This window comes from Chionomys nivalis, chromosome 4, assembly GCF_950005125.1.
Source record: "Chionomys nivalis chromosome 4, mChiNiv1.1, whole genome shotgun sequence".
Taxonomy (NCBI): domain Eukaryota; kingdom Metazoa; phylum Chordata; class Mammalia; order Rodentia; family Cricetidae; genus Chionomys; species Chionomys nivalis.
Window position 1 is genome coordinate 37184663 of NC_080089.1, and position 14498 is coordinate 37199160.

Here is a 14498-nt window from a genome sequence, read left to right on the forward strand (position 1 = left end):
TTTGAAATGCTGTCTCTTCCCTATTCTACACACTTGAGGCTAAGTGAAAGTAGCAGAAGAAAGCATTTCCAAATCAGCGAGTGGTAAGAGGTGTTGATGGCTATTGGAATTGCAGCATCTCTATTAAGGTTCATTTGCATGGGCAGAACTCAAATCTTCAAGATTCATGACTCTGTGACATGTACAGAAAATATATCAATCTTGTTTTTATAGTTTTATTTTAGACACATGCTTATAATTCATGCCATAGAAGAGTAGAATCTGTAGCAGCAGAAGCCAACTCTGGCATGGCAAGACTTTTACTTCAGCGTACATTGATGTAAAGAGAGCTCTAGTAAAAAACAAATTAGGTGGATGAGGGTTGAATCTTTCTTATTCCTTTTCTCTTCTTCCTCCTCCTCCTCCTCCTCCTCCTCTTTTCTTCTTCTTCTTCTTCTTCTTCTTCTTCTTCTTCTTCTTCTTCTTCTTCTTCTTCTTCTTCTTCTTCTTCTTCTTCTTCTTCTTCTTCTTCTTCTTCTTCTTCATCATCCTTGGCATGCATTTTCTATTATCAAGAAATAATATTGAAATTTGATACTGCTGGCCTTAAGACTGTAAAATAATTAGCTTGTGATTTTAAAAATTGATTCTGCATACATACTTGGGTCTAGGAAAAACATTTCTGGAAAATAAATCACAGGAGATGAGGATCCATGTATAGTGTGGATCATCGCCTAATATATCTCTTTTTTGTGTGTATGTGTGTCTACAGATTGCCATAGAGAAGAATGGCTGCAGTAAATATCTCTTTGGTGACTGAATTCATTCTGGTAGGATTAACAGACCAGCCTGATCTCCAAATGCCACTGTTCTTTGTCTTTCTAGCAGTGTATATGGTCACTGCATTGGGAAATTTGGGTTTGATGATTCTAGTTTTGCTGAATTCACATCTTCACACACCTATGTATTTTTTTCTCTTTAACTTGTCCTTTATAGACTTTTGTTATTCTTCTGTGTTAACTCCAAAAATGTTGATGAACTTCATATTAAGGAGGAATGTCATTTCCTATATGCAATGTATGACTCAGCTCTATTTCTTCTGTTTTTTTGTTGTTTCTGAATGCTATGTGCTGACTTCAATGGCCTATGATCGCTATGTGGCTATCTGTAATCCACTTTTGTATAATGTTGTCATGTCCCCTCAAGTCTGTTTAAATCTAATGCTTGGTTCATATTTGATGGCATTTTCTGATGCTGTAGCTCACACTGTATGCATGCTGAGATTAACCTTCTGTAATGCAAACACAATTAATCACTATTTCTGTGACATCCTCCCATTGCTCCAGCTTTCCTGTACTAGCACCTATGTTAATCAGCTTGTAGCTTATGTTGTAGTCATCATCAACATCATTGTTCCCACTCCTATCATTTTTATCTCCTATTGTTTCATCCTTTCAAGCATCTTCCGCATCACTTCCTCTGAGGGCAGGTACAAAGCCTTTAGCACTTGCAGTTCCCATATCATTGCTCTTTCTCTGTTTTATGGTCCAGGTGCATTTATGTATTTCAAATCCTCCTCTGCTGAATCTGTGGATGGAGCAAAAATCTCTTCTGTTTTTTATACCAATGTAGTTCCTATGATGAATCCCTTAATCTACAGTTTGAGAAATAAAGATGTTAAAGTTGCCCTAAGACAAATCTTGGCAAGGTGGAAGGTTTGACTGGGTTCAGTGTCTTCATGGATGTACTTTTGAGTTCATGTATAGTTTTATTTTGTGAACACATTTGTTTGGCAGCTCTGTATTTCATGTTTCTTCTAAGAAAATGTTATTGTTTTTGACTAATTGAGCTGAATGAAAATATTACCAGTCAGAGAAACTTAAGATTCAGCATGATGTGCTGAAATGTGTATATATAATGATAAAACAAAAGCTATCTGTTTTCCATCAAATTATGAGACTGAAGTTAATTAATAGAAACCACAGAAAGAAACTATTTCCTGGTCTTAAGCAATGAAAACATACTTCTCTATTTTTCTGACAAAACACAGGAAAAAAGCAACTTGGAGGAGGGGAATGGTTTCTCTGTCATATAGCTTACAGTCTATCAGTTATTGAAGTGAAGGAAAGAATTTGGAAGTGGAGCTGAAGCAGAGAAAATGGAGGATGTTTCTCAGTGGTTTGTTTTCAGACGGTTATTTTGTTTACACCCGTCCAGGATTATTACATCTTACAATGGGCTTGACACTCTGATATAAATCATGTACAAAAAAGTTGCCTCCCAATTCACATTCATAGGCAAATCTAGAGGAAACAATCCCTCTATTGAGGTTCTGTCTTTCCAGGTGACTTGGTTTGTGTCAAGTTGGTAAAAGCTAATCAAAAAATATGAGTTACAAAATCATAGACTCTAGTCACTCAACCATGTACTAGATCAGAGATTCTTACACTTTTTCCTTTTACAAAGCAATGTTAATGAAGAACTTTTTACATAACCATAAACATATTAGTATATTACACATATTAACAACAAGGATACAATGTAATTACTGATAATTTAAATAAAATTATTTTAATACATATGTTGTTTCTAATATGTTTGAGTTAAGAGAGAGATGCTGAAAGACATTTGTGTCTTTGTGTGTGTTTGTGTGTGTGTGTGCCACAAAGAACAAATGGAGGTCTGTGGAAGGCTTGGATGTCAGTATTCTTTTTCCATCTTGTTTTGGGGATAGGTTTTTTTTGTTATTCAAAAACAGGTTTCCCCTGCTAGTACCACATTCACTTCTAAGCATTTGCCTCTCCTCTCAGTTTCAGAATATTGCTATGACAGTTTTGAGCCAGCACACAAAGCTTTGTGTGGATTTTGGTGATCTGAACCCACATTCCCACACTTAAGGCTCAAGGGCTTTACTCACTGAACCATTATCTCAGCCCCTGTAGCAGTTTTCTGAGAAATATATCAAACATATCAGCTCTAAAAGGGAAATTCCATGCATTATTAAGAATGAGGTGTTTATTTTTATTCACATATGAATTACATCTTGAGTTAATGATGAATATTCCATGACAAGGCCATCTTCAACACTTCAGAGTTTATAAATATTTTATTTTATAATAGTCACCTCTTTTTTGTAAATTACACTAATTTGTCAAAGTTTGTTTAGGGCAGCTTCAGAAGTTGTTCAAAATTCTACCCAAAACCGCAACCAACATTTATTTAAGTTATTTAACATAACCACATATGGAGAAGGTGTGTTCATGGGTTTTCAATTTCTATAAAAAATTGTAGTGGTGAATTTTGATGCAGATTTTATTGAATTGTGGATTGCTTTTAGTATTATGGCCATCTTCACAATATTAAAACTATGGATCCATGAACATTGGAAGTCTTCTTATCATGCTGTATCGTCTTTGTTTTTTGTCTTAAATTTCACAGCATCCTGGTGCACTGCACATACAGTTAGATATTATGAGTGCAATGTATGCTTGTATACTTGCATCCAGATACAAAAATTTGACCAAAAGAAACATAAGACATTACATAAAGGTGCAAAATGAGATATTTGCCATAGTTTTTAAGGAGTCTGATATATCTGTCAAATTGGCAATTAGAGGAGATATTTTTCTCACCAGGGAATGATGTAAAAAAGTTAATAGATGTTGTAAATTGCACTTTCAAAGACACAAAATAAGAATCTTCATGAACAATGGGAAAAGGCAATCCAAATCTGTATTTGAAGATCATTTGAAGAATGCTTTTCAATTATTTGACAAAAAAACCATATGAATATTTTTAATAAAAATAAGTAAAAATAGCCAAATATTTTAATTAGCATTATTTTTAAGTGCTACATAGGTTATATAGGATTGGAAACTGTGAAAATGAAAAATTTCTGTTGTAACCTTATTCAGTTGTATGACAGATTCTGTTTATACAGATTTGTCAATGTGTATGAGGTGCTAACGAAAGCTGATTCTTTTGAGACTTTTAGAGTGAATGAGCCTTTGCACATCTACACACAGAACACCTGAATTTATCGATTATAAACAAAGAAATTGAAAGAAAACAGTGTTTCAATATCACATTCCTCCGTTAAGTTAATGCAAAAGACAATGAAAGCAAGGAAAATCTTCTAACATTTTTCAGTTTTAGTAGGACAAACACATCCTCAATGAGAATGGTAGAAGTTGTTGAGTGAATGTTCTGAGGATATCACCAACCCTATCTTTCTTACATGGTGCAGTAGAAAATCCATCATTATTAACGGATCCCCATAAGTGAATATATTGGATTGCTTAAAGTTTTAAGATGGTGGTATCTTGACTAATCAATATTAATATCTTTCATACATTAAAATAAGTTTGAGAGATTCAAATAGCTACCGAGTTTCTTAAGTTTCAAAAAGAAACTAATTATTTTCAAATGGAAAAATTCAATTTAAGTTGAAATTACTAATTTTCCTGTAAGGAATAGAAGCATCTCATGTAGAATTTCAAGTGAATGCAAGAGTCATCTTTGGGGGTTAGTGGTACACCATCTAAAACGCAGCATTCGTTTAGGTGCAGTTATGGTAGAACCAGAAGGGATGCTTTTTTATTTTTTTTTCAAGACAGGGTTTCTTACTAGATTTGGAGCTTATCCAGGGACTAGATCTTGTAGACCAGGCTGGCCTCAAACTAACAGAGATCTGCCTGGGGATTAAAGGAGTGCGTCATCGTGGCCTGGCCTAAGATCCTACTTTGAAAGTAGCAACACGATTTTCTTGGAATATCTAAATAAACTACAAGGGGTTAAGCTTTTATTTAAAGTGTTTCATCCAAATGTGTGTGCCACTGGGAGCACATCAGATATTCTTTAGAATTAATGGAGTTCAACGTGTGTTGTACCCTCTCAACTTTGATCCAATCTCAGTTGGATGAACCAAAACCAATCTGTCCAGCTAGTATCCAGGGTGTAAACTTTATACAAAAATGAATGAGAATATGATACAGAGTTTATTAAAGAGGCAAAGAATATTCCATAATGAGCAAACAATCTGCCAATTTTACCTCCCAGTAGAAAGATCAATTTTACGTGAAAGTTTTGTTGATTCTGCAGAGACAAAACAAAATGTCCTTCAGTTACCAAACACAAGCACTTGTATATCCTGATTGGTTAATTAATTAATATACTTTTTGTATTGTATGAGTTATATAAATTCAAATATGTCTTGTCTGTATTTGCTTCCGAGAGTATAATGTTTGTCTGTAGTCTTCCTAATAGAATATATAGTTTTTGTAAATCTTTACTTTTTCAAATGTTAAAAGGCCTATTTTTGAAAACTAAGATATTTCACATTGAATACAAAATGCTTAAAGCTGTTAGATGTAAATTTTACATGCAAATCTGTTAAATATATAACATCAGGTAGAAAGTATTAATCTTTAAAGTTGGCACTGTATAGTAATATATGATAGAATAAGTTTTTCATATAAAGCCTGAGACTCCCTGAACATATTTCATCCAGACCTGTTCATCAGACCATTTTTCATCTCAGCCTGCTAGTATCTATTATGTCTGTTTGTTTCCCTACATTCCTATCAACTGTACATATATAATTGTATGTATCTATATAAAATATTAAGAATGGAAGAGGAATAACATGATATTTATCTTTCTAAGACTGGATTAATTTATACCTATGGAATATATATTTATATTATATGATTTACAGTCTATTTTATAATTAACATTGTAATAAAATGCAAATTATTATTACTAATATAATAATATAAACACACAAAAATATATTACATAATGTGTATTATATTATATAATTAGTTACATATTATTAACAAAATAAGTCAAAGAAAAGCAAAGAGAAAGATCGTTTATTTGGGAGGAAGATAAAGTATGAGCATGGGAGAGGCTGGAGGAAGAAAAAGTGCTTGATACAATTATATTTTATTTTTCTAAAACATTTGTTTTGGATGAGTCGATGAAAAGAGAAAAGATTTGTGATTTAGAAATCGACAAATATTATAGGATATAAAAAGAAAAACTTATAGGAGAAAAATATCTCAATTGAATTTCATGAAATAAAAATATTTTCTTCTAAAATATAGTATTGAGATAATAAAATTATAAGCCCCACTACTGACTGAACATGGTTCTCAGAAGTGTCCAGTGGGTTTTAAAAGTAACAACTTCTTTAAATTCTTTTAAAATATGTTATCATTGGCATTCTGTAGGTTATAAGACTTGAACTCATTTACTCAAATCCTTAAAATTTTTCAGAGAAAGTAATTAGGAGGCTTAGAGTATATTCACCTAGAAATTCTTAAAGTGAATGAAGAGGCAATTAATCCAACAACATATTCCTCTATAGAGATCAAGATAATTGGGTAAATTAAAATTTGTATTTCCATCTCTTCAGGAGGGAATATTTTCCCAACAGAGAAACTTGTATAAAATTTTGAGTCTATTAGAAACCAAAGGCATATTATATACAAGGTATAAATGCAACCCCCTCAATTCCTTTCTATATTCAAATGCTATTCGTTTGCAAAGGGAGTAACTATACTTCTACCTTACTTATAAGGAAATGGATTAAGCCAGTCCTGTCACATTAAAAACCTAGCTTTATCTAGCAGTGTGAGGATCATAAAGTTATTTCCTATGCTGTTGGAGAACACTCAAATGACTAATCACAAAATATCATCTGTACTTCAGAAGTATTTCTAGAGTATATCAGGTATTAAGTCTTAACTACGTTTTATGATTAGAAACAAAGAACCAATACTTTTGAATTCAAAATAGCTCTTCTATAGACACTGAAAAGCAAAGGTAAGGAATCTCTGAAATTTGCTGATTTGTTGATTTTCTTCATATATGAACATCGTCCTTAATATGAGATGGATTGCAACATACCATTTTTTCCCTGTCTTGTGTGGTTCAGGGATTTAAGTGAAATTATGCAAGAAAATGTTTATGGAGAATGTTAAAAATTGTAGTGGTTATCCAAGTTGCAGGATACCTCTCCATGGACAGGACTTAAACTTTTGTATGTTCATGATTTTCTGTGTCTTTGAGTACTTAAAAAAATTCTCTTAGCTCTCTCCCTAGATATAGCACAGACAAATTTGTATCTATGTTCAGCTTTAGTTGCCAGCACATAGGCCTCCATATTTGCTTGTGTGGGGAAGAATCTCATGAAGGAATTAATTATATGATATAGAATGTTTCTCTTCTCATCTATTCTCATTCATCAATTTTTCTACAAATTATATTTACTTTTTTTACAACTGTCCTTACATGTGTATGGTAATTTGGCTATACTCCATACAACTTATGTGTTCAGGAGTGGTCATTCTAACAGATTTCCAACCCACACATCAAGAATTATGATAGAAAGAGGGCATCATTTTCTAATGGGATCATTTTTTCTGTTTCTGCAGATTCATTTGGAGAAACATGGCTTCTGAAAATGTTTCTTTGGTGACTGAATTCATTCTGGTAGGATTAACAGACCAGAGTGATCTCCAAATACCCCTGTTCTTTGTGTTTTTAGCAATGTATATCGTTACTGTATTTGGGAATTTGTGTTTGATAATTCTAATTGTACTAAATTCACATCTTCACACCCCAATGTACTTTTTTCTCTTTAACTTGTCTTTCATAGATCTCTGTTATTCTACTGTGTTCACGCCAAAAATGTTGATGAACTTTATATTAAGTAAGAATGTCATTTCTTATATGGGATGTTTGACCCAGCTCTATTTCTTTTGTTTCTTCGTCATATCTGAATGTTATGTCCTGACAACAATGGCCTATGATCGCTATGTGGCTATCTGTAACCCACTCTTGTATGCTGTTGCCATGTCCCCTAAATTATGTTTGAACCTTATGCTTTGTACATACGCAGTGGCATTTTCTGGTGCCATGGCTCACACAGGATGTATGATGAGGCTGACCTTCTGTGATGCAAACACTATCAACCATTACTTCTGTGACATCCTCCCTGTGATGCAGCTCTCCTGCACCAGCACCTATGTTAATGAGCTTGTAGTATTAATTGTGGTGGGCATAAACATTATTGTGCCCAGCATCACTATCTTTATCTCTTATGGCTTCATTCTCTCCAGTATCTTCCGTATTAACTCTGCTGAGGGTAGGTCCAAGGCCTTCAGTACCTGCAGTTCCCACATAATTGCTGTTTCTATGTTCTTTGGATCAGGGGCATTCATGTATCTTAAACCATCTTCCTCTTCATCTATGGATCAAGGAAAAACCTCTTCTGTCTTTTACACCAATGTGGTTCCCATGATGAACCCCTTAATCTACAGTTTGAGGAACAAAGATGTAAAAATGGCCCTGAGAAAAACTCTGAGAAGATGGAAATTTTGAATGGAGAATACATGATTCTGCCTGTGGCTACACAGAATGTGGGTACTTTATAGTTACTTAAAATGCTCCCTGGAATAGTATTGAGAATACTTTTCTCCCTAGGCATTATCCTATTTTAAATGTAGTGTTAAACTCACCATATGATATCTTGGAATATAGATGTATTCTATCTTAATCAATGCAACTCATTTATTTCATATTCTAATAAAGAAAATTTGAATTATTTTAAAATTTGTTTTTAGTATTTTTAGAGTAAGTCTTTTTCCTTTTTTTTTTACCATTTCCAAGATTGTTCAAGAGTTTTGTTTTACATTTAATTAAGCTTATTATTAAGGAATACTTTTTTTTCACTTTTCCATTTTAATTTTGAAGTCCTAGTGCTTTCAGAAAAAGAGAACAGTTTGTCAATTGATCAAGTAGAGTAACACAAGTCTGATCTTTGGTCAGTGGTTTTGAGTTTTTCATATATGCTCATAATGTGTCTTTGGGAATGTAAGTCAGAATAATGCCTTGACTCTTTTCTGTAGATTCTCCTTTGTAGTGTATATAACTTCTTTTTTTTCTCATTTTTTTTATTCTTTTTTAATTAAAATTTCCAACGGCTCCCCGTTTCCCATTTCCCTCCCCCTCCTCCCACATATTGCCCCCTCCCCCCGCTCCCCTCCCCAAACCCCACTCCTCTTCTCCTCCCCCCAGTCCATTCCCCCTCCCTCTCGATACTGAAGAGCAGTCCAAATTCCCTGCCCTACAGGAAGACCAAGGTCCTCCCACTTCTATCTAGGTCCAGGAAGGTGAGCATCCAAACAGGCTAAGCTCCCACAAAGCCAGTTCATGTATTAGGATCGAAACCTAGTGCCATTGTCCTTGGCTTCTCATCAGCCTTCATTGTCCGCCATGTTCAGAGAGTCCAGTTTCAACCCATGCTTATTCAGTCCCAGTCCAGCTGGCCTTGGAGAGCTCCCAATAGATCAGTTCCACTGGCACAGTGGGTGGGTGCACGCCTCGTGGTCCTGATTTCCTTGCTTATGTTCTCCCTCCTTCTGCTCCTCATTTGGACCTTAAGAGCTCAGACCTTTGCTCCAAATTGGGTCTCTGTCTCTCTCTCGATCCATCGCCAGATGAAGGTTCCCATGCCATTCTCCTTGGCCTCTCGTCAGCTCTCATTGTCCGCCGCATTCAGAGAGTCCGGTTTTATCCCATGTTTTTTCAGTAGCAGTCCAGCTGGCCTTGGTAAGCTCCCAATAGATCGGCCCCACTGTCTCAGTGGTTGGGTGCACCCCTCATGGTCCTGACTTCCTTGTTCATGTTCTCTCTCCTTCTGCTCCTCATTATAACCTTGGGAGCTCAGTCCGGTGTTCCAGTGTGGGTCTCTATCTCCATCCATCGCTAGATGAAGGTTCTATGGCGATATGCAAGATATTCATCAGTATGATTATAGGATAGGTTCATTTCAGGTTCCCTATCCTCAGGTGACCCAATGAACTAACTGGGGACATTGCCCTGGGCATCTGGTAGCCATTCCAAGTTCAAGTCTCTTGCCAACCCTTAGGTGGCTCCCTTAACTAAGGTATGAGTTTCCCTGCTCCCCTATCCAACCTTCCTTTATCCCCAATCACCCCGATTCCCCCAGTTCCCCTCATCCTCTCCTTCACACTTTTCTCTCCCCATATCCCCTCATCCCCATCCCACCCCACCCCCAAGATTCCCATTTTTTGCCCATCAATCTTGTCTATTTCCCATAGCTGGGAGGATATCTATATGTTTTTCCTTGGGTTTACCCTCTTGTTTAGCTTCTTTAGGATCACAAATTATAGACTCAGTGGCCCCTATCCATGGCTAGAAACCAATTATGAGTGAGTACATCCCATGATCTTCTTTTTGGGTCTGGGTTACCTCACTCAGGATCGTATTTTCTATTTCCATCCATTTGCATGCAAAATTCGAGAAGTCATTGTTTTTTACCGCAGAGTAGTACTCTAATGTGTATATATTCCACACTTTCTTCATCCATTCTTCCATTGAAGGGCATCTAGGTTGCTTCCAGGTTCTGGCTATTACAAATAATGCTGCTATGAACATAGTTGGACAAATGCTTTTGTCATATGATAGGGCATCTCATGGGTATATTCCCAAGAGTGCTATTGCTGGGTCCCAGGGGTAGGTTGATCCCAATTTTTCTGAGAAACTGCCACACTGATTTCCAAAGTGGTTGCGCAAGTTTGCAGTCCCACCAGCAATGGATGAGGGTACCCCTTTCTCCACAACCTCTCCAGCAAAGACTATCCTTGGTGTTTTTGATTTTAGCCATTCTGACAGGTGTAAGATGGTATCACAAAGTTGTTTTGATTTGCATTTCTCTGATCGCTAAGGAGGTTGAGCATGACCTTAAGTATCTTTTGGCCATTTGAACTTCATCTGTTGAGAATTCTCTGTTCAGTTCAGTGCCCCATTTTTTAATTGGGTTAATTATCCTTTTAAAGTCTAGTTTCTTGAGTTCTTTATATATTTTGGAGATCAGACCTTTGTCTGTTGCGGGGTTGGTGAAGATCTTCTCCCAGTCAGTAGGCTGCCTTTTTGTCTTAATGACAGTGTCCTTTGCTTTACAGAAGCTTCTCAGTTTCAGGAGGTCCCATTTATTCAATGTTGCCCTTAATGTCTGTGCTGCTGGGGTTATACATAGGAAGCGATCTCCTGTGCCCATATGTTGTAGGGTACTTCCCATTTTCTCTTCTATCAGGTTCAGTGTGTTCAGATTGATATTGAGGTCTTTGATCCATTTGGAGTTGAGTTTTGTGCATGGTGATAGATATGGGTCTATTTTCATTCTTCTACAGGTTGACATCCAATTGTGCCAGCACCATTTGTTGAAGATGCTTTCTTTCTTCCATTGTATACTTTTAGCTCCTTTATCGAAAATCAGTTGTTCATAGGTTTGTGGGTTAAAATCCGGGTCTTCTATATGATTCCATTGGTCGACTTCTCTGTTTTTATGCCAGTACCATGCTGTTTTCATTACTGTAGCTCTGTAATAGGATTTGAAGTCAGGGATGGTAATGCCTCCAGAAGTTCCTTTATTGTATAAGATTGTTTTGGCTATCCTGGGTTTTTTTGTTTCTCCATATAAAGTTGATTATTGTCCTTTCAAGATCTGTGAAGAATTTTGATGGGATTTTAATGGGGATTGCATTGAATCTATAAATTGCCTTTGGTAGAATTGCCATTTTTACTATGTTGATCCTCCCAATCCAAGAGCAAGGGAGATCCTTCCATTTTCTGGTATCCTCTTCAATTTCTTTCTTCAATGCCTTGAAGTTCTTGTCAAATAGATCTTTCACTTCCTAGGTTAGAGTTACCCCAAGATATTTTATGCTGTTTGTGGCTATCGTGAAAGGTGATGATTCTCTTATTTCCCTCTCTGCTTCCATATCCTTTGTGTATAAGAGGGTGACTGATTTTTTGGAGTTGATCTTGTATCCTGCCACATTACTAAAGGCGTTTATCAGCTGTAGGAGTTCTTTGGTGGAGTTTTTGGGGTCGCTAATGTACACTATCATATCATCTGCAAATAATGCAAGTTTAACTTCTTCCTTTCCAATTTGAATCCCCTTTTTCCCCTTATGTTGTCTTATTGCTATTGCTAAAACTTCGAGAACTATATTGAAGAGGTATGGAGAGAGTGGACAGCCTTGGCGTGTTCCTGATTTTAGTGGGATGGCTTTAAGTTTCTCTCCATTTAATTTGATATTAGCTGTCGGCTTGCTGTATATAGCTTTAATTAAATTTAGGTATGACCCTTGTATCCCTAATCTCTCCAAGACTTTTATCATAAAGGGATGTTGAATTATGTCAAATGCTTTTTCAGCATCTAATGAAACGATCATATGGTTTTTTTCTTTCAGTTTATTTATATGATGGATTACATTGATAGATTTGCGTATGTTAAAGCAGCCCTGCATCTCTGGTATGAAGCCTACTTGATCATAATGGATAATTTTTTTAATGTGTTCTTGGATTCGGTTTGCCAGAATTTTGTTGAGGATTTTTGCGTCGATGTTCATGAGTGAGATTGGCCTGTAATTCTCTTTCTTGGTTGGGTCTTTGTGTGGTTTTGGTATCAGAGTTACTGTAGCTTCATAAAAGGAATTTGGCAATGACTCTTCTGTTTCTATATTGTGAAATACATTAAGGAGTATAGGTATTAGCTCTTCTTGGAAGTTCTGGTAGAATTCTGCATTGAAACCATCTGGTCCTGGACTTTTTTTGGAAGGGACGTTTTTGATAACAGCTTCTAATTCTTCACGACTAACAGGTCTATTTAGGTTGTTCACCTGGTCCTGGTTTAACTTTGGTTTATGGTATTTATCTAAAAAAGTGTCCATTTCTTTTACATTTTAAAGTTTTGTGGCATACAGGCTTTTGTAGTAAGATCTAATGATTCTCTGAATTTCCTCTGTGTCTGTGGTTATGTCCCCCTTTTCATTTCTGATCTTATTAATTTGCAAATTCTCTCTCTGCCGTTTGATTAGTTTGGATAGGGGTTTATCAGTCTTGTTGATTTTCTCCAGGAACCAACTTTTTGATTCATTGATTCTTTCAATTGTTTTCTGTGTTTCTATTTTGTTGATTTCAGCCCTCAGTTTGATTATTTTCAGTCTTCTACTCCTTCTAGGTGAGTCTGCTTCTTTTTTTCTAGAGCTTTCAGGTGGGCTGTTAATTCTCCAATGTGTGCTTTCTCTGTTTTCTTTAAGTGGGCAGTTAGTGCTATGAACTTTCCTCTCAGGACTACTTTCATAGTGTCCCATAGGTTTGAGTATGTTGTTTCTTTATTTTCATTGTCTTCAAGGAAGACTTTAATTTCTTTCTTTATTTCTTCCTTAATCCAGGTATGGTTTAGTAGTTGACTATTCAGTTTCCATGAGTTTGTAGGCTGTCTGGGGGTAGCATTGTTGCTGAATTCTAGCTTTAATCCATGGTGATCTGATAAGATACAGGTGGTTATTAATATATTTTTGTAACTGTGGATGTTTGCTTTGCTACCGAGTATGTGGTCGATTTTTGAGAAGGTTCCATGAGCTGCAGAGAAGAAGGTATATTCTTTCCTATTTGGGTGGAATATTCTATAGATGTCTGTTAAGTCCATTTGATTCACTACCTCCATTAATTCTCTTATTTCTCTGTTAGGTTTCTGTCTAATTGACCTGTCCATTGGTGAGAGAGGAGTATTAAAGTCTCCTACTATTAATGTGTGCGGTTTGATGGCTGCCTTGAGTTTTAACAATGTTTCTTTTACGTACGTGGGTGCTTTTATATTAGGGGCATAGATATTCAGGATTGAGACTTCATCCTGATGAATTGTTCCTGTTATGAGTAGAAAATGTCCCTCTCCATCTCTTCTGATTGATTTAAGTTTGAAGTCAACTTTGTTAGAAATTAGTATGGCCACACCTGCTTGTTTCTTAGGTCCATTTACTTGATAAGCCTTATCCCAACCCTTTACTCTGAGTAGGTGCCTGTCTTTGTGGTTGAGGTGTGTTTCTTGTAAACAGCAGAATGTTGGATCCTGTTTCATATCCAGTCTCTTAGTCTTTGCCTTTTTATAGGTGAGTTGAGTCCATTGACATTAAGTGATATTAATGACCAGTGGTTGTTAACTCCAGTCACTTTTTTAGTAGTAGATTTTGTGTGTTTCCCTTCTTTGAGTTGCACTGGTAAAGGGTCTCTAGTTGTCTGAGTTATTGTGGTCATTGTTGGACTCCTTGATTAGTGATTTTCCTTCTATTACTTTCTGTAAGGCTGGATTTGTGGCTACGTATTGTTTAAATTTGTTTTTATCCTGGAAAATTTTTTTTTCTCCATTTATAGTGAACGAAAGCTTGGCTGGGTATAGTAGTCTGAGCTTGCATCCATGGACTCTTAGTTTCTGCAGTACATCTATCCAGGACCTTCTGGTTTTCATGGTTTCCATAGAGAAGTCAGGTGTAAGTCTGATAGGTTTACCTTTATAAGTAACTTGGTTTTTTTCCTTTGCTGCTCTTAGTATTCTTTTTTTATTCTGTATGCTTTGTGTTTTGATTATTATATGATGAGAGGATTTTTTTTTTTGATCCAGCCTATTTGGTGTTCTGTATGCT

At 36.0% G+C, this 14498-nt stretch overlaps 2 protein-coding genes across 3 annotated transcripts; both read left to right on the top strand.

The window, feature by feature from the left end:
- The first annotated feature begins 758 nt into the window (after window positions 1–758).
- On the top strand, window positions 759–4118 carry LOC130872870 (olfactory receptor 8B3-like). 2 transcript variants are annotated; one of them, XM_057767212.1, is made up of 2 exons: window positions 768–1687; window positions 4106–4118. In XM_057767212.1, exons 1-2 carry the CDS (start codon window positions 768–770, stop codon window positions 4116–4118), a joined length of 933 nt encoding a protein of 310 aa, XP_057623195.1. The 2 variants fall into 2 exon arrangements, with proteins under 2 accessions (XP_057623196.1, XP_057623195.1); XM_057767213.1 differs by lacking the exon at window positions 4106–4118 and having other exon boundaries at window positions 759–1700.
- A 3310-nt stretch (window positions 4119–7428) lies between these two features.
- LOC130872724 (olfactory receptor 8B3-like) lies at window positions 7429–8367 on the top strand. Its single transcript, XM_057766938.1, has one exon. It carries the CDS (start codon window positions 7435–7437, stop codon window positions 8365–8367), a length of 933 nt encoding a protein of 310 aa, XP_057622921.1. The 5' UTR covers window positions 7429–7434.
- Window positions 8368–14498: the final 6131 nt, after the last annotated feature.

Coding starts and splice junctions, on each gene's coding strand:
- LOC130872870 (XM_057767213.1), top strand. CDS start 768: ATGGCTGCAGTAAATATCTCTTTGGTGACTGAATTCATTCTGGTAGGA.
- LOC130872724 (XM_057766938.1), top strand. CDS start 7,435: ATGGCTTCTGAAAATGTTTCTTTGGTGACTGAATTCATTCTGGTAGGA.